Here is an 18898-nt window from a genome sequence, read left to right as displayed (position 1 = left end):
GGCCCCTGAAGTGTGCCTTATAGAGAAAGTTGATGACCTCAAGTCAAAGGTCACTGGTACCTAGACCTTCTTTAACCCCTCCTTTTGATACAAGTTTGGGTGGTATCCATATTGCCATAACTTCATACTGTGCCTGTGCTATACCGGTGCTGCATGCTCTTACCGGTGCATGCTCATAAGGGCCGCTATTGTTTTGTTTGTTGGTAAACCCCGCCCCAAGAAATGCTAACCTACTAAGGAATTCCCATACTGAATTCTAATGCTCACAGGCAAACATAAGTTGCAAGGACAGACAACCTGGCTCATAAAGTGAAGTATCTCAAAAGGCTACTCAGTTTAAGCATACACAAAACAAATATTAGTCAGCAGGGATCTTAATCCAGGAGGGGATTGTCTCTGCTTTCACCAAGATTCAAGAAGCTTGTGAACATTAGTAGTGAATTTCATGCATCTTCATCACCTCACTTAAGTTGCACTGCAGGAGTGACTCGCCTCACCCCTTATACACTGATTTTTACAAGGCCATATTGGGTAAAATGCCATTTTCTCTTTTTTAATCAGGTCGGTAAATAAATATCAATTACGGTCCCATTCTCATTTGCTTCTAACAGTACCAACAATTAGAATTAGTTTTAGTTACTCAGCTCCGTGGTCCTGGAATTCTTAAATTTGATGATCTAGTTTCGTTGGTGGAGTTGAAACACTTGATCAACATATTTATCATGGAGTGTAATTGTCTTTAGGTCAGCTGTTTTTTAGTCAAGACTTTTGTGTTTTTTAACTGTTTAACTGTTTAACTATATGTAATTGTTGTACTGTGTGTTTTATAGTTTTGTTTAATCCTGTGTTAGTCTGAAGTTGTTTTGTCTGAAACGTTGTTCCCCCTGCTGCTATTGGACCAGGTCTCTCTTGGACAAGAGATGTTATCTCTCTGAGAGAAACCTGTATAAATAAAGGTTAAATAGAAAAATCCAAGCGGGCTCAATCAGCTGTTTTGGGGGAACTACCAGTAAATGTAATAATGAAAAGTAGCATGTGGAATGAACAGCACAATCTGCTTTATCCTTTAACCTAGTGCACAACTTGACTACGGGTATTTATTTAAAAGTACAAATATCGAAATCTAGTAAACTAGCATTTTTATCAACAGTATTTAAAATCATACCGTGGGTATTTAAAAAAATACCCTGCTATATCGCCTAACCTTAATGTCCTGTCATCTGCACTTAAGTAGCACAGCATGGGATGAATTATTGTAGAAACAATGGCTTTTTGTTTTTTTCTTTTATGTTGATGTGTAAAATGTACCTTGTGTTGATGTTGAGTAGGCTCAAACCAGAGTCAAGCTCAACTTCCTGGATCAAATCGCAAAGTTCTGGGAGCTACAAGGGTGCACCCTGAAAATCCCTCATGTGGAAAGAAAGAATCTGGACCTGTACCAACTCAACAAGGTATGTAGCTACAACTTCTGGCACACCCTGGATGCAGGAAACTGGCCAGCTTTTCTTGGATATGAACCAGGGGGCGTTTGTGTTGTACACTTATATACTCATGGGAGCTCTATATGCTTCTTATTGTGCTATGTTTACACATTTGTATACACTCTCACAGTAAAGGTCATTGATTGGCATCCTTTCTTTCCCAGTTGGTGAATGATGATGGGGGATTTGATGCGGTTTGCAGAGAGAGACGCTGGTCTAAGATAGCCCTAAAGATGGGCTTTGCTCCAGGCAAGGCCATAGGCTCTCATCTGCGCTCTCACTATGAGAGGATCCTCTACCCCTACAACCTGTTCCAGACTGGAGCCAACCTTCTGGTGAGTTAGATGGGTCGCGCTCTCTCAGCAGATGGCACTCTGCTCTGTGCTGTTTACTAATGTGCTCTTATTTCGAGTTGAGGACTAACATGCTGAACACACCGGTCGTGTTGCGTGTGCTTCAAAATAAATGTACACGTTATTCAATCGTTGCACCCACTTTGCTCACACGTGGCAACGAGCGTCTGTGTTGCCAGGCGCAAAAATAGATGATTCAATTTGTGATGCAGAACACACTGCAGGTCCTGCCCCTCATCTTCTCATTGGTTTTTAGGAACATATATCCATGTGGGTGATTGAAAGATGAACTGAGGTCAGTTGTGGTAATGCACCTTATTATGAAAGTTAGTTGCCAATCACCATATAAAGTCCAAAGAAAAATAAGAAGCCTGGAAGGAGGAGAGATGTCTAGAAATGATGCGATTGACTGTTTTATGTGTGGATTAATTGTCAGAGTAGAGGAACTTGTACATTTCAGGTCAAATAACTCAATGTTTATATCCCATGACAAATTAGCCAGCAACTGCAAGGTAGCTAGCTAAATTGTCATAAATGTTTAATGCTTTTTGACCTGTCCCCAAATGAATATAATTGGTTCAGAGTTTGTTTTGATATTTCAAACTGCGTGTCGTGATCTTGTTTGTTGTGGGGGGACAATGGCACATGCGGTCTGGTTTGGGCATGGTGTAGGAGGTTGTGCTGCGTCAAAGGTGTAGACATTGTCCATAGCGAAATGGCAGGTGTGTTTGTTTATATATGTATGTATGTATGTTTTAGCTGTTGAGAGAATTTATTTTCCATTAAATATCTGCTCCAAGATGGAAGCAGGGTCAACTTTATAAATGGGTCAACTGAACAAATATTTGGCAGTTATTATTTCCTGCATTAAGTGACTCGTCACTCCCTGCTCTGTCTGTATGTAGAGCATCACCCTAAATTAAGCTAATACCAGACAATCTCATTATTAACTGCCCTACTACTGCAGAGAAGGCACGTCAGAAGTGAACTGGCACTCACATGGCCTCTTTTCCACACTACTCTGTAAGTTTGATATTTGGCCAGCGATTATGTATTCAGTAGGTCTTAACTGCAGTAGATCTGCTTTGTTCCTTGGTATAACGAGGAGTTGAAGGAGCCTGGGTTTTGCACACAAATTGAGTTATATGCCAGATGAAGCCTGGGACTTTTAAAAAGCATGACTTGAATCCTGACAACAAACTGGCAACAAGCCAACCATTTTTTTTAGCAAGCTCTCCTCCCCATTGGGTTATTTTTGTAGAACTTAGTACCGTTTTCCTCTTTCCGTGTTTATTTTATTGAAGGCCTCAGTTGTCTCTTGCAGCTTCTCTGATTGTACCTTGGGGCCCTGGTTGGGCTTTGTGGTTAGCAGCAGCTCATCCTCTCTCCGCAGTGCTGCATGCCTCTCTCTCAGCCTGCTGGTGTTGACCTCCCCTGATCCCCTCCCCTTTCACCCTCCTCCCTCTCGCCCCGCCCTCCCTGTGTAGAGGCCTAGCTGTCTCTGGCCTGGCTGCTGCCCTTGCACTGTCCTCCTGATACACCAGAGACAGCAGAGCGTCAGTGTTCCCAACCCCCACCTCACCTCAGTGTTGCTGCCTGTCTTCCTCTTTGTCATGTGAGTGGTGTCAACAGAAAGACCAGAGACCCATGTGTTGATCTTGCAAGACAAAAACATGTATCAACAGTTGAAGTTTGAATTAGAAGGTTGAATTTATTATCACGCCATGGTATTCAACAACTATTTCAATTATTTTGTTCAAAGGCAACAATGAAAGATTGGAAATCAAACCCCCAAAGGAACTGTTAGACAACTAAGCACCTAAACAACCACATGGCCCTGCCTCTGTTTATAGATGCCTAGTTTGTTCTTGGCAAATGGAATTTGTCACAGCATAATAGTAAGAGTGACAAGGAGCAAGCAAAGCACTTTCTTTTGTCATTCAACAGAATGATTGTCATTTGCCTCATTATTTTCAAACAACATGTTTGATATCTGTGAAAAATGTGTTAGATTTCTACATGCCCACTCACTCCCCCATGTCTCCCCTACAGAAGCCTACCCTGACCAATGACACCAAGGATACGGACTACATCCCCCATGACCTGCCCCAGCGCCAGTCTGTCCAGCCCCTGGAGACTTGCAGCATCGCTCGCAGAGCCAAGCGCATGAGAGCTGAGGTGAACCTCTTCCAGGGTCCCCATAAGTAAACGTTCTACCTCCGTCAGTGGCTCTGGTTCCCCATAAGTCACAATTCTAACCCACAATAGGTCCCGGAAACCTAATAAGACATCTTTATCTAGGTTATTGTGTGACAAGTCCAGTAGCACAATTTACCAATGCAGACAAGCGGCGGTTCGCAGCTTTGAGTGTGTTTCTGGATATCGACCAAAAGAGCCTGTGTGTGTGTGTGTGTGCGTGCAGTGGTGACCTCGAGAAAAATATGTTGCTTTTCCTTCATCTCCTGTCGTAGTCCACGTGGCATGAACCCCTCCCTTTTCTCCCCTCTCTCTGACAGGGAGGCTGTATGAAGACTGAGACAGCGGAGGACTGTGAGAACCGGCCCAACCTGAGGAGGAGGATGGGTTCCTATGTGGCCAAGCCAGAGCCACAGCTTGGTAAACACAAGCCTTTGGCAAAGTCTTGTGAAATAATGTAATATTTTTCATGAACAAATGAAAATGTTTCTCTGGTTTAATTTAAGTTTAGATAATTATTAGATTTTAAATCTATATAAGAACAGGGTTGTGTTGATATGAATACATACTGTATGCCCTGGCCTCCATTAACCATGTGATGTCTTTCAGTGCTAGTGAAACCTGTTGAGGTGAAACTGGAACTCACTGAGCACGAGGATCCAATAACAAGTGACAAAGAAAGCGTGTTTAGTAAAAAAAAGGACCCAGCGGTGAGTAAAATACGTTTATATGCTGAGCTAATCAAGGCTAATTGTCTCTTCATTATGACTATGATAATAATCCTAATGGATAGCATTTATTCAGGTCTCTCACAAAAGTACAAATGATTGAGTTCTTTACATTTTAATGGTTAGTTAACTCATCCCATCCACCCACCTGGGTGCCATTTTTACTGATTAGTGGATAAGAATCCTCATTGTCTTGTGTGTCTGTGTGTCTGTCTCAGGTGGATCAGTACATGTGTCTGGTGTGTGGCAGCGGTAGCGAAGAGGACCGCCTGCTGCTGTGCGATGGCTGTGATGACAGCTACCACACCTTCTGTCTGATCCCGCCCCTGCATGATGTTCCCAAAGGAGACTGGAGATGCCCCAAGTGCCTGGCTCAGGTGACAGACATGCTCCTGCTCTCCCCCAGCCCCAATTACCGTACTACACTGTCACTCTGGAAACTCCACACACCATCCACTGGGGAAGCTGAATACAGAAGCAGCAGTCGACTCTTATTAAAGCTAAACAAAAGCATGCTTAACCTCTATTTTGTGGTTCTTATATACCGGAGCTTCTCAGTAGAATCCTACTCCTATTGGTGTTCGGCAAGTATAACTTCATGTTGATATTAGCTACATTAGTGCTTCTCATCCTTGTCTTCCCTACAGGAGTGTGGCAAACCCCAGGTAGCCTTTGGCTTTGAGCAGGCTGGCAGGGACTACTCTCTACGCACTTTTGGGGACATGGCTGACTCCTTCAAGTCAGACTATTTCAACATGCCAGTTCATGTAAGTTTGACAGCTGATGTACTGTCCTCATCAGTGTTATGTTCAGCAGGGACAAAACAGGAAAATGTTCCTATTAGACAAGTTTTAAGATGGAACCTCGGTTTCAAAGTATTTTCCCAGTGTCATTGTGCCTACTTTACCCCCACCTGATATACGCTGTATTATACTTAACTCATCCAAACTCCGCCTGTAGTTGAAATGAGTTGAGGTAATGGTTTTTCTGTCTCTCTGTTTGTCAGATGGTTCCCACAGAGCTGGTGGAGAAGGAGTTCTGGCGACTGGTCAGCACCATTGAGGAGGACGTCACTGTGGAGTACGGAGCAGACATTGCCTCCAAGGAGTTTGGGAGCGGCTTCCCCATCAGGGGTGGACGATTCCATGTCTCCCCTGAGGATGAGGTACACAAAGGCTCTACTCTTACAAGTTAACATATGCTAGATATTGGGATGATTCTGAAGTTGACTGTACCACAACATCATGGCAACAGTACACAATTTCAGACCAAGAGAACTGTTGTGGAAAACTCTCGCAAATAGTTCTATAGCTCAAAACCCCCATACATCTATGCTCTTAGAGACAGCGGAAGCACTTGTGGCTTATATTTAAGGTGATATTGGAGTTCTACAGGAGATTAAGCCCTAGCCAATATCACCCGCAGTTGAGTCGAGCCTTAACTTGTACTTAACTTGTCTCTGACCCATAGGATTACCTGAGCAGTGGCTGGAACCTGAACAACATGCCCGTGATAGACTCCTCTGTGCTGACTCATGTTACGGCTGACATCTGTGGGATGAAGTTACCCTGGCTGTATGTGGGCATGTGCTTCTCCTCCTTCTGCTGGCACATTGAGGACCACTGGAGCTACTCCATCAACTACCTGCACTGGTACATAAAGGCTGCCCCACAGGCCACTAGTATGGGACTGGAGTTTTACCTGACCTTGTAACTGGACCAGACAAATCTCCTGGCCTGTGGTATAATGCACTGTATAGGTCAAAGCAAATGGCCTCTGCTTCTTTCATTTTTAGGAATCTTGTCAAACCCAATTGCTTGCTTAGTATTGGAGTTAGTTTATTGGTTGACATGGTATTAAACACAAGAATACTCTTCAATCTTCAAAGTGATCAAATCAAATTTATTTATAAAGCGCTTCTTACATTAGCTGATATCTCAAAGTGCTCTACAGAAACCCAGCCTAAAACCCCAAACAGCAAGCAATGCATGTGTAGAAGCACGGTGGCTAGGAAAAACTCCCTAGAAAGGCCAGAACCTAGGAATAAACCGAGAGGAACCAGGCTATGAGGGGTGGCCATTCCTCTTCTGGCTGTGCCGGGTGGAGATTATAACAGAACGTGGCCAAGATGTTCAAATGTTCATAAATGACCCGCAGGGTCAAATAATAATTATCACAGTGGTTGTCGAGGGTGCAACAGGTCAGCACCTCAGGAGTAAATTTGATTTGGCTTTTCATAGCCGATCATTAAGAGTATCTCTACCGCTCCTGCAGTCTCTAGAGAGTTGAAACAGCAGGTCTGGGACAGGTAGCACGTCCGGTGAACAGGTCAGGGTTCCATAGCCGCAGGCAGAACAGTTGAAACTGGAGCAGCAGCACGGCCAGGTGAACTGGGGACAGCAAGGAGTCATCAGGCCAGGTAGTCCTGAGGCATGGTCCTAGGGCTCAGGTCCTCAGAGGGAGAGAGAGGGAGCGAGAACTTAAATTCACACAGGACACCGGATAAGACAGGATAAATAATCCAGATATAACAGACTGACCCTAGCCCCCTGACACAAACTACTGGAGGTTGAGATAGGAGGAGTCGGGAGACACTGTGGCCCCGTCTGACAATACCCCCGGACAGGGCCAAACAGGCAGGATATAACCCCACCCACTTTGCCAAAGCACAGCCCCCACAACACTAGAGGGATATCAACAACCAACTATCCGTCCTGAGACCAGGCCAAGTATAGCCCACAAAGATCTCTGCCACGGCACAACCCAAGGGGGGGGGGGGGCGCCAACACAGACAAGAAGATCACGTCAGTGACTCAACCCACTCAAGTGACACACCCCTCATAGGGACGGCTTAGAAGAGCACCAGTAAGCCAGTGACTCAGCCCCTGTAATAGGGTTAGAGGCAGAGAATCCCAGTGGAGAGAGGGGAACTGGCCAGGCATAGACGGCAAGGGCGGTTCGTTGCTCCAGAGCCTTTCCGTTCACCTTCCCACTCCTGGGCCAGACTACACTCAATCATAGGACCTACTGAAGAGATGAGTCTTCAATAAAGACTTAAAAGCTGAGACAGAGTCTGCGTGTCTCACATGGGTAGGCAGACCATTCCATAAAAATGGAGCTCTATAGGAGAAAGCCCTGCCTCCAGTTGTTTGCTTAGAAATTCTAGGGACAATTAGGAGGCCTGTGTCTTGTGACCGTAGCGTACGTGTAGGTATGTACGGCAGGACCAAATCGGAAAGATGGGTAGGAGCAAGCCCATGTAATGCATTGTAGGTTAGCAGTAAAACCTTGAAATCACCTCTTGCCTTAACAGGAAGCTAGTGTAGAGAGGCTAGCACTGGAGTAATATGATCACATTTTTTGGTACTAGTCAAGATTCTAGCAGCCGTGTTTAGCACTAACTGAAGTTTATTTAGTGCTTTATCCGGAAAGTAGACCATTGCAGTAGTCTAACCTAGAAGTGACAAAAGCATGGAATAATTTTAATGCATCAATTTGGACAAAGTTTCTGATTTTTGCAATGTTATGTAGATGAGGAAAAGCTGTCCTTGAAACAGTCTTGATATGTTCGTCAAATGGGAGATCAGGGTCCTTCACAGTTTTATTTGAGATAACTGTACATCTATCAAGATGAATTGTCAGATTCAACAGATCTCTTTGTTTCTTGGGACCTAGAACAAGCATCTCTGTTTGGTCCGAGTTTAAAAGTAGAACATTTGCAGCCATCCACTTCCTTATGTCTGAAACGCATGCTTCCAGCGAAGGCAATTTTGGTGCATCTGCATAGCAGTGAAAGTGAACATTGTGTTTCCGAATGACATCACCAAGAGGTAGAATGTATATTGAAAACAATAGTGGTCCTAAAACAGAACCTTGAGGAACACCGAAATTTACAGTTGATTTGTCAGAGGACAACCATCTACAGAGACAAACGGATATCTTTCCGACAGATAAGATCTAAACCAGGCCAGAACTTGTCCGTGTAGACCAATTTGGGTTTCCAATCTCTCCAAAAGAATGTGGTGATCAATGGTATGAAAAGCAGCACTAAGGTCTAGGAGGACCGATGCAGAGCCTCGCCATTAAAAGGTCATTTACCACCTTCACAAGTGCAGTCTCAGTGCTATGATGGGGTCTAAAACCAGACTGAAGCGTTTCGTATACATTGTTTGTCTTCAGGAAGGCAGTGAGTTGCTGTGCAACAGCTTTTTCTAACGTTTTTGAGAGGAATGGGAGATTCGATATAGGCCAATTCGTTTTTTATATTTTCTGGGTCAAAGAGTGACAACAGTCAGTGTTTATGACAAACTGGCATATGTCCTCAGGGGAGAGCCCAAGACGTGGTACGGCGCTCCGGGGTATGCTGCGGAGAAGCTGGAGGGGGTGATGAAGAAACTGGCCCCCGAGCTGTTCGAGTCTCAGCCTGACCTCCTGCACCAGCTGGTCACCATCATGAACCCCAACACACTCATGAACCACGGTGTTCCCGTAAGTACCAAACGCGCCCCCGCACACACACACACACACTGTGAGTATAGTTATAGTTTTACCATAACTTCATACCCGCTCTTCTCTAGATCTATCGCACCAATCAGTGCGCTGGCGAGTTTGTCATCACTTTCCCTAGAGCCTACCACAGTGGATTTAACCAGGGCTTCAACTTTGCTGAGGCTGTCAACTTCTGCACCATGGACTGGGTATGATGACTTGAAGTCCCTCAATAGCATACATAAGCTAATAATTGAATAACTGGAAGGTGTTTCTATTGAGCAGTGGTCATTACACCTGGTCCTGCAGAGCTACATGATGTACAGGTTTATCATGGTCTGGATGAACAATACATTTGCTCAGTCAGGTGTGTTAATGCTGGGCTTGAACAAGAGGCGGCATACCTTGTAGCTCTTTGGATCAAGTTAGGGTATTACTGATGTAACCAGCACTGTACACAGCTCAGCTCGATAGTGTTAAATTAATAGTACAGTTTCAACCCAAAGCCTTGTGCTCTGTAATTTCAGATGCCCATGGGCCGCATGTGTGTGGACCACTACCGACAGCTGGACAGGTACTGTGTCTTCTCCCACGACGAGATGGTCTGCAAGATGGCGTCCAAGGCAGACACCATGGACGTGGCCCTGGCCTCGGCCGTGCAGAAGGACATGGCCGTCATGCTCCAGGAGGAGGACAAGCTGAGGGACAAAGTCAGCAAGATGGTGAGAGGCCTCTCATGCTGGCACACTTTCATTTGATTTTTGAATATCAATGTTTTTTTTCCTTCTGGTTTCAAATTGACCAATACTGTGCCCCTGTTCAAAGACATGCCATTCAAAGCATCTTAGTTGTAATTGAGACATCATTAGAGAAGCAAATGGCCACAGTTAACTTTGCTCCAATAGTGTCTGTCCCTGTGTCATCCATGTTTCTCCTAGTATGACACTACTGATGTGGGTGTCTGTGTGATCTCTGTGACACTACTAATCTGTGGGTGTGTTTATGACACTACTCCTCTGTCTGTGTCCCCAGGGTGTGCAGCAGTCCCAGCAGGTGGAGTACGACCTGCTGCCAGACGAGGAGCGCCAGTGTTCCAGGTGCAGGACCACCTGCTACCTGTCTGCCCTCACCTGTCCCTGTAACCCTGGCCAGCTGGTGTGTCTGCACCACGCCCAAGACCTCTGCTCCTGCCCCCCCAACAACCTCACACTCAAGTAGGTCTATCAACAGCTAAGTTCGTGCTAAATGGCCACATTAAAATGTTTACTTTCATCCCTCATTACGTACATCCCACATTGTACAGAAACGGGCTATCAACAGAAGCTCATGTTAATATTGCCATTAGTTTTACAGATCCAATGCACGGATTATAACACTTGTTTTGAAGTTTGATTGAAATGCCCCTTTAAGAACATCTATCAACTTAAAGTAAGGGTCAAATTCAGAGTGCGCAGCATTGAAATGTCTAAAGGCCTTCTAGAACCTTCTGATGAAAAACAAACACCTGTCACCTCACCTGACCAGAAAATAAACAGTTGTGACAGCTGTTACTCAGCCAAGATTCCAGTCTTCAGAAACATTATAGACCTGTATTTACCTGGTTGTGTGTCTACAGCTTCAGGTTTACCATGGCTGAGCTCTACCCCATGATGGAAGCAGTCACTCTGCGAGCCGAGTCCTACACAGGCTGGGTCTCGCATGTCACTAACATACTGGAGGCGAAACAAGACAAGAAAAGCAGTGAGTACTAATCCTAAGTAGGATAACTCTTTGGGTTCAAGCGTCAATGGAATTGAAATTGGTCATAACATAACACAAACTTTATTGTTGCTTATTTGCATAACCCCAAGTGGACAGGATGTTCTCAAATGTGTTATGGAATGTTTTTTACTTCTCTTCACCCAGATATGTTGCATTTGTCTAATTAAACACATAATACCAGAATAGAATAGAGTATTTTCTACCCTTTGCTAATAATACAGTTCACTTGATCATTGGACCATGATTCTTTGGATGCATTGACTGTGTCTAAAGCAGTGTTCTGAAGCACTGTTTGTTTGTGTTCAGGCTTGGAGGTGCTGAGGTCACTAGTGGAGGATGCGGAGGTGAAGCAGTTCCCTCAGAGTGACCTCCTACGGCAGCTCTGTGCTGTTACCCTGGATGCTGAGAAGTGTGCCGTGGTGGCCCAGCAACTGCTCAATGGGAAAAGGCAGACCAGGTGTGCTACACACACAATTTCTATTATTGTATTATTATTATTATTTATGTTTTTATTCACTTTTATTTAAACAGGTAGGCAAGTTGAGAACTAGTTTTCATTTACAACTGCGACCTGGCCAAGATAAAGCAAAGCAGTGCGACACAAACAGTTACACATGGAATAAACAGAAGTACAGTCAATAACACAATAGAACAATCTATATACAGTGTGTGCAAATGGAGTAAGGAGGCAAGGCAATAAATAGGCCATAGTAGCGAAGTAATTACAATTTGTGCATATGATGATGTGCAAGTAGAAATACTGGTGTGTAAAAGAGCAAAAACAAAGTAAATAAAAACAATATTGGGATGAGGTAGGTAGTTGTATGGGCTATTTACAGATGGGCTGTGTACAGCTGCAGTGATCGCTAAGCTGTTCTGACAGCTGATGCTTAAAGTCAGTGAGGGAGATCGAAGTCTCCCAACATCAGTGATTTTTGCAATTCGTTCCAGTCATTGGCAGGAGAGAACTGGAAGGAAAGGCGGCCAAAGGAGGTGTTGGCTTTGGGGATGACCAGTGAGATATAACTGCTGGATACTTTCTAAAGTTGAAATTCTTTACCACTTCTAATTTTCGTATTGCTAGCCACATGGTTAGCCAAATAGTCCTAACTAATGCGCAAAGCAATAATGTGCCCTAGTGAAAATAATTTCAGCTTTTGTGCTCTGTAGGCTAGCTGTCTCTCTGATCTTTAGTGTGTTGTTGTCAGGTATCGTTCAGGTGGAGGGAAGTCCCAGAGCCAGAACCTGTTGACGGTGGAGGAGCTCAGGTCGTTTGTCAGGCAGCTGCACAAGCTGCCCTGCAGCATCCGCCAGGCCCCCTTACTCAAGGTACAACTATAGGGCCAGAATATATCCACTACCATCAGTGACAATTCCTGTGTTCCTCTCTTCGCTATCACACCTTACTCCGCTCAGCACATTCTTGATTATTTGATGATGCACTAGGCTGGGAGTCTGTGGCAAAAGCCTATGTACAGCCACAGTGATCTTTCAGGACCAGGATAACACTGAACAAAACAACAGTGTTCATTGATTGACCCTTTTACTTGTTTGTATTTCCCCCAGGACCTGCTTACCCGCGTGGATGACTTCCAGCAGCGCAGCGAGAGGCTCCTCTGTGACGAGGCCCCCAGCCCAGCGGAGCTGCAGAGCCTGCTGGACGTGAGCCTGAGCCTGGATGTGGAGCTGCCCCAGCTAAGCCTGCTCAGGGAGAGGCTGGAGCAGGCGCGCTGGCTGGAGGTGGTTCAGGGGGCCAGCAGCCAGCCCCACAGCCTCTGTCTGGACACCATGCGGAGGCTGATAGACCAGGGGGTGGGTCTGGCCTCGCATGCCTTGGTGGAGAGAGCCATGGCGCGCCTGCAGGAGCTGCTTACAATGTCTGAGCACTGGGAGGAGCGGGCTCTCAGCCTGATGGAGACCAGGTGAGAGAAGGGAGGAAGAGAGCGCCTTAGACAGTACTGTAGTTGAATATGCAAGTTGACCGGTTCTATCCTACATGAAACGATGTACAGGAAAAACCCTTGGTTCAGTAGTTTCATCCTAGCTGTAGTAATGGTCTACAGCCATGTCTCAGGTCAACTCCTTTCCTAACTTGAGTAATACAAAAACTTTAATAGTAAAGCCATAGACATAATATTTTCATTAGGAAATGGTTATGAGATGCACAAAACAAGATGTTTAAAATAGAATGAGATGTAAAACAAAATAAAGCACACTGACATAGTTCATAGTAAATATGTAGCACTGACACCTACCTTGCGAAAAGCTGCTTAGAAGTTCAGCCAGCAGAGAGTGAAAAGTGCAAGGTTTGCATTTGGAGTTGAAAGCTGCTCACTGATGGATTAACTATATCAGTGGGTTGGGACAATGCTCTGCTCAGCTGGCTCACACAACAGTTTATACACAGGCTCTAGTCGCAGAGCTGGCTCCCATTGCTATTAGGGTAAACTGTGGCGGTCGCCTGTATTGAGACATCTTAGACTATAAGGTCTTATTTGAGAACTCTGAACTTTTTGAAATAGAGAATTTATGTACAGAACACTAATTCCACTGTCCATTAACAACATTGCGTCAGAGGTGGTTTATTCTATTGGTTCGGTTCGTTCTCTTCAGACAGGCTGAAATTTAACTACTCATGGTGCTAAAGTGAGATTGAAAAACATCTTCTCGCTCAAGGCAGTCAGATTGTTAAACAGCCACCACTAGCACAGAGGAGGCCTACCTACAGACTTGATATCATAGGACACTTTAATAAATGCAAGTTGGGGCGGCAGGGTAGCCTAGTGGTTAACCGAAAGGTTAACCACTAGGTTGCAAGTTCAAATCTCCAAGCTGACAAGGTACAAATCTGGTGTTCTGCCCCTGAACAGGCAGTTAACCCACCGTTCCTATGCCGTCATTGAAAATAAGAATTTGTTTTAACTGACTTGCCTAGTTAAAGGTAAAATATATATTTTAAAAAAATGGAACACTCGTCACCTTTAATAAGAATGTTTACATATCTCGCATTACGGATTTCATATGTATATACTGTATTCTTCACTTTCTATTCTTACTATATATTGGATCTTAGCTGCTCTGTCACTGTGCATCCATATATTTTATATTTATATATTCTCATTCCTTTACTAGATTGTGTGTATTAGGTTTTGTTGTGGAATTGTTAATGTTACCTGTTAGATACTGCTGCACTGTCAGAACTAGAAGCACTTCACTACACTGGCAATAACATCTGCTAACCATGTGTATGTGACCAATAACATTTGATTTGCAGTAACAAGTGACAACTAGAGCCATATGAACTGTGGGATGTTGTGAAAGGTGTTGACAGAACCTGACACTAAAGATAAAAGCAGTACTGAGTCCACTTGTGTTTTTAAGCCTAGCTTGTATTTTGTCCAGGCCCTGTCACTGTGTGGAAACTCTTGAGGCAGCTCTGCAGGAGGTGGCTAGTATCCCTGCTTATCTGCCCAACTGTCTGCTGCTGAAGGACACGGTGGACCAGGCTAAAGACTGGCTTCAGGAAGCAGACACCCTGCAGGTAGGAGGCTCTTAGGCTGTGTCCCAAGTGGCACCCTACTCCCTATGTAGTGCACTACTTTTGAACAGAGCCCTGGTCACATGTAGTGCACCAGGAAGGGAATATAGCCTAACATTCTAATTTATTAACCCAAGTAATTGGAACATCTCTGAATATAGACCTGTCCTATATTGGTATCTTTTTTATATAACTGCTTCTGGTATGCCAGACTGAAAATAAAAGTTGGGAAAGGGGAAAAAAGCCAGACTGCTTATAAGTGTGTGTTTGTGTGTAGCTGGGAGGCCGTATCCCTGTGCTGGATACACTGACTGACCTGGTGTCCCGTGCCAAGACCATCCCTGTCTGGCTGGACCCTCTGGCTCGACTGGAGGCCCTGGTCTCTGACGTGCAGGCCTGGAAGGAGAGTGCCGCCAAAACCTTTCTAATGAAGAATTCCCCTTACTCCCTGCTGGAGGTAAACTACCTACAACAATCTAATGCCGAAACACATAATCAGACGCCTTAGGGGTTGTTTCACTAAATAGTCAGGCTGTACCCCAAATGGCACCCTATTCCCTTTATAGTGCACCACTTTTGACCAGACTCCTATGGGTGCTGTGATGATACTGTAATCTGTGCAGGATTCGACTCAAATCTTCTGACTGAATCTTTGGTTAAAATGTCGCTTAGGGTGAGATGTTTTGCACTAAGTTGCCAAATAGTTGTTTGAGAGGCAAGCCTAGTATTGGGTAGATTAGTTTAAAATTAAACCTGCCATACCTCTTGCTGAATGTATTATTTCATGGATTTGTTTTATTTCAGTGCCGATAATGTTAATTTTATCCTGAGTGTTTTGGGGATTTGGCTCATTGTCTCCTTTGTCTGTTTAGGTGCTGTGCCCCCGGTGTGAGGCTGGGACGGGGTCTCAGAAGTCAAGGTCTAAAAGGGCAAAGGATGTGGCCCAGTGCAGCAAGAGAAATGGAACTTGGCTGGACTGCCTGAGTGACGTGGAGAAGGCCCTCTCAGAGAGCAAGGACTCCGCCTCTGCTGTACGTGCTGCTCTTACTCAGTCTGTCTACAGACATGTTTTTATTTCCCAAAAGCAGACCGTTGAACTTATTTAACTTCCAACATATTCTAAAGACACCCAACTATCGCAATCAGTGAAGCCTTCACATTGATATGAGCACCCATGATATGAAGGTGCATATCATTAAATGTATGGTTTGTGATACAGTATTGTAATTCCATATACTATGACTGTGTAGGTTACTGTTTGGTTACATGTATGTTGCGGTAGTAAGTATTGTGTTTTGTCATGCCAACCTGTGCTGGTTCCCCTTTCTGTAGATGGCCACTCTAGCCGATGTACGTCAGAAGGAGATGGAGAGTCTGCTGGCTCTCAGGGCCTCCAATGAGTCCAAGCTCCTCCAAGCGGGCGACTGCGTGGCGTTGAGGGTGTGCGTGTGCCACAATGCCCCGTTGGGCCCCATGCTGCAGTGCGAGCTCTGCAGTGACACCTTTCACCGCAGCTGTGTCTCAGGCTCCAACCAGGACCCCCGACCCAACCAGGCCTGGCTGTGTCCCCATTGCCGGCGCTCTGAAAAGCCACCTCTGGACCGGGTGCTTCCCCTGCTCGCCTCCCTGCAGCGCATCAGGGTGCGGCTGCCTGAGGGAGATGCCCTACGCTTCCTCATCGAGAGGACAGTCCGCTGGCAGCACCGCATGCAGCAGGCCTCCGCAGAGGGGGTGCTGGGGGTGGCTCTGATGACATCACATCAGCGCTGGGGCTCATCCAGTCCCACCTCGGCTCCATCTCAGGAATCATACAGCGCATCATTTTACACGGATCACCAGTGCATTCCTCTGCAGGGTCCGTGTCAGGCTAGCAACATCTAATATCTCAACCTCTCATAACAACTCACATTTTTATCAAATTTCTTTCAATGTCCAACACATAAAATGTATTACACAGAAGAAAAAAAATGAACTATTCCTTTTTAAGGGCTGTGTTGAACTGTGTTATTGGTGTGTGTTTCAGGACTGAGCCCTGAGCTGGAGGAGCTGATGGTGGAGGGCTTCCTGCTGCAGGTGACTCTGCCTGAGACCCAGCAGTTGTACATGTCCCTCAGCAGACTGGACTCCCACAACCTCACAGACAACCCCTCTCCCAAGCACAGCACAGAGCAGGACCAACACCAGCACAACCCTCAGGGAGGGAGCCCCCCTCACAACCAGGTAACATACTAGTCTACTACTGTGAGGCTCAGATAGCAGGTCAACCACTTGATTAAAGGGTTGTTTTGATGTATTTGAGACGTTTCTGAACATTTGTTCATGTTGAACTTTTTTTAAGTGATTTTGAATGAATTTATTTGGGTGAAAAATAATATAAGATCTGCGCTGGATCCCAGAAGATGCCACTTAAAAGCATTAATTAAAACGCTTATCTTCAGTGGTCCACGATGGTAAAACAAACATCTAATGATTTTAAAAGACAAAGTTAAAAAACATGACATTTTTAACAAAATTACATTCATACATACAAAAACATTTTACATTCAAACAAAACCATTACATTCATGTGTGACTTAAATGTGTGTTTACTGTTTTCACCAGAACGGAGTAGCCTGTCTCAAGAAGGAGGCTGTGAACGGCAAGCGGACCAAGCGGTGCCTGGAGAAGGAGGGCTCCGAGCGCAAGGACAAAGCCAAGAAGCCCCGCAAGAAGAAGCCCAAGATGAACAAGGAGAGGAGTCAGGAGGCCAAGGGGACCTGTTCACCCACCGCCACTCATTCTGACCTCTCCCTTTCGGACTCTGATGAAGACTTCACCCTGTGCGCTGCACCGTGGTGCAGAGAGCCAGAGGGGAAACAGGTTAGCATTAAACCCCCCTCCACCTCATTATGTTGTGGGTCATTTCAGTGTGTTTTCCCAAACATCACATTGTTTTAACAATTAGACTATTAAACTTATTGTAGTATATTGAAAATAGTATGTAGTATGATTTGTATTAAAGGAAGATTCCACCCAAAACTATATTTTGGTATTTGTTTCATTAGTCCATTATTGATATAGTCCCAAACTGTTTTACATGTAAGCAATGATGTTTTCAAGATGTATAACTTTCAAAATACAGATATACAGCCGGTATGATGCTGCGTTGTGCATTATATTTCCCCTCTGTTTTTCTCAGGTGAATTGGGTCCAGTGTGATGGCAGCTGCCAGCAGTGGTTCCACCAGATCTGTGTGGGAGTGTCTGCAGAGCAGGCAGAGAAAGAGGACTACATCTGTATCAGCTGCACACAGCCAGACCACACCAGGGAGTGAAGACCAGTTTTGAAGGATCATCAGTTTTAGTTTAGTCACAGCTCTGGGTGTATAACCACCCAGTTATTTCCCTTCCCCATTCTCAGCTATGCTCTGGCCCCACCGCCTCTGACCTTCCTGATCTAGCTCTACTTGGTGACAACAGTGCTCCTTCCTCCTCCTTCCCAGCCCAAACTGCTTTTCAGAGCTATTGAGACTCTTCCATCGCTGTTTTGTTATAGTGGCTGCCTTTATACAGCCAATCAACTTAATCTTTCCAATCATCAGCGACATGATGCAGATTGTACTGCGCGAGGTTCCAACTGTTTACGAAGCAGAATAAAGTGGAGGAAACAGGACATTTTCACTTGACTGACTTTACTTGCATGTGTATTAAGACAACGCAGGGATTTTTCAACCAGAAGAAGTCAATTGGACAACATTTTTGGAACCCAGTTTTTGTACATGCATCTGAACAACAATGTGAACCCTTTTTCTTCTCTTGTAGAGCTAATATTATTTATCTGAGCAATAACTGAATTGTTAATTTGAGTTCAGTTTGTCTGAGCTATGTTTGTGCTTAGAAATGGTTCTATACTATAGAACGCCCTTGTAGGTTGAAAGTGATATTTGACTTGCAACATGGCTAACATAAGGAACTGTGTGAATTAACTGCCACGGGTATCATTCTACTTTTTTTCCTCCTTTGGGTAAATATGATTAATGCGTTGCAGTTTGCATAAGAAATAAAAATAATTTGTTCCCACAAGTATGTTGTCTGTAATTTTCTCAGTGTAGAAGCTATCCTCAAGTAGGCATTTAATATCTGTGAGTCCCATGGACAAGAATATTTAATTATCTGAAGAATAACGGGATTATAATGTCTGAGAATAATAATCCACTGGTGTACTGAGTGGGCTAAACAGGATATTTGCTACTTTCAATAAAATATGTAGGATTATATAATCCAAAAACAATTTTTAACTCCTACTGTACATGTCAACAAGCCCTACTGTTAACAGTCTAATCTTCCAATAAAATATTACCAATTGTGTTATTCA

The 18898-nt window shown here is 44.6% G+C and overlaps 1 protein-coding gene across 3 annotated transcripts in view; it reads left to right on the top strand.

The window, feature by feature from the left end:
* LOC139413620 (lysine-specific demethylase 5B-like) overlaps positions 1 to 18898 on the top strand; it is a 26075-nt gene extending 7177 nt beyond the window's left edge. For all 3 annotated transcript variants that reach the window (XM_071161229.1, XM_071161228.1, XM_071161230.1), the window contains 24 exons: positions 1329 to 1451; positions 1646 to 1816; positions 3887 to 4012; positions 4351 to 4450; positions 4640 to 4740; positions 4977 to 5135; positions 5406 to 5525; positions 5765 to 5923; positions 6229 to 6410; positions 9084 to 9246; positions 9336 to 9455; positions 9774 to 9968; positions 10279 to 10460; positions 10862 to 10986; positions 11314 to 11464; positions 12216 to 12336; positions 12574 to 12929; positions 14410 to 14548; positions 14823 to 15002; positions 15418 to 15576; positions 15878 to 16400; positions 16569 to 16765; positions 17147 to 17404; positions 17724 to 18898. In XM_071161229.1, the coding sequence (XP_071017330.1) occupies positions 1329 to 1451; positions 1646 to 1816; positions 3887 to 4012; positions 4351 to 4450; positions 4640 to 4740; positions 4977 to 5135; positions 5406 to 5525; positions 5765 to 5923; positions 6229 to 6410; positions 9084 to 9246; positions 9336 to 9455; positions 9774 to 9968; positions 10279 to 10460; positions 10862 to 10986; positions 11314 to 11464; positions 12216 to 12336; positions 12574 to 12929; positions 14410 to 14548; positions 14823 to 15002; positions 15418 to 15576; positions 15878 to 16400; positions 16569 to 16765; positions 17147 to 17404; positions 17724 to 17858 (4245 nt within the window). In that variant the 3' untranslated portion in view covers positions 17859 to 18898. The remainder of the gene's footprint in view (positions 1 to 1328; positions 1452 to 1645; positions 1817 to 3886; positions 4013 to 4350; positions 4451 to 4639; positions 4741 to 4976; positions 5136 to 5405; positions 5526 to 5764; positions 5924 to 6228; positions 6411 to 9083; positions 9247 to 9335; positions 9456 to 9773; positions 9969 to 10278; positions 10461 to 10861; positions 10987 to 11313; positions 11465 to 12215; positions 12337 to 12573; positions 12930 to 14409; positions 14549 to 14822; positions 15003 to 15417; positions 15577 to 15877; positions 16401 to 16568; positions 16766 to 17146; positions 17405 to 17723) is intronic.

The sequence above is a fragment of the Oncorhynchus clarkii genome, chromosome 7, assembly GCF_045791955.1.
Source record: "Oncorhynchus clarkii lewisi isolate Uvic-CL-2024 chromosome 7, UVic_Ocla_1.0, whole genome shotgun sequence".
NCBI lineage: Eukaryota > Metazoa > Chordata > Actinopteri > Salmoniformes > Salmonidae > Oncorhynchus > Oncorhynchus clarkii.
This window is presented reverse-complemented; position numbering and strand designations above follow the sequence as displayed.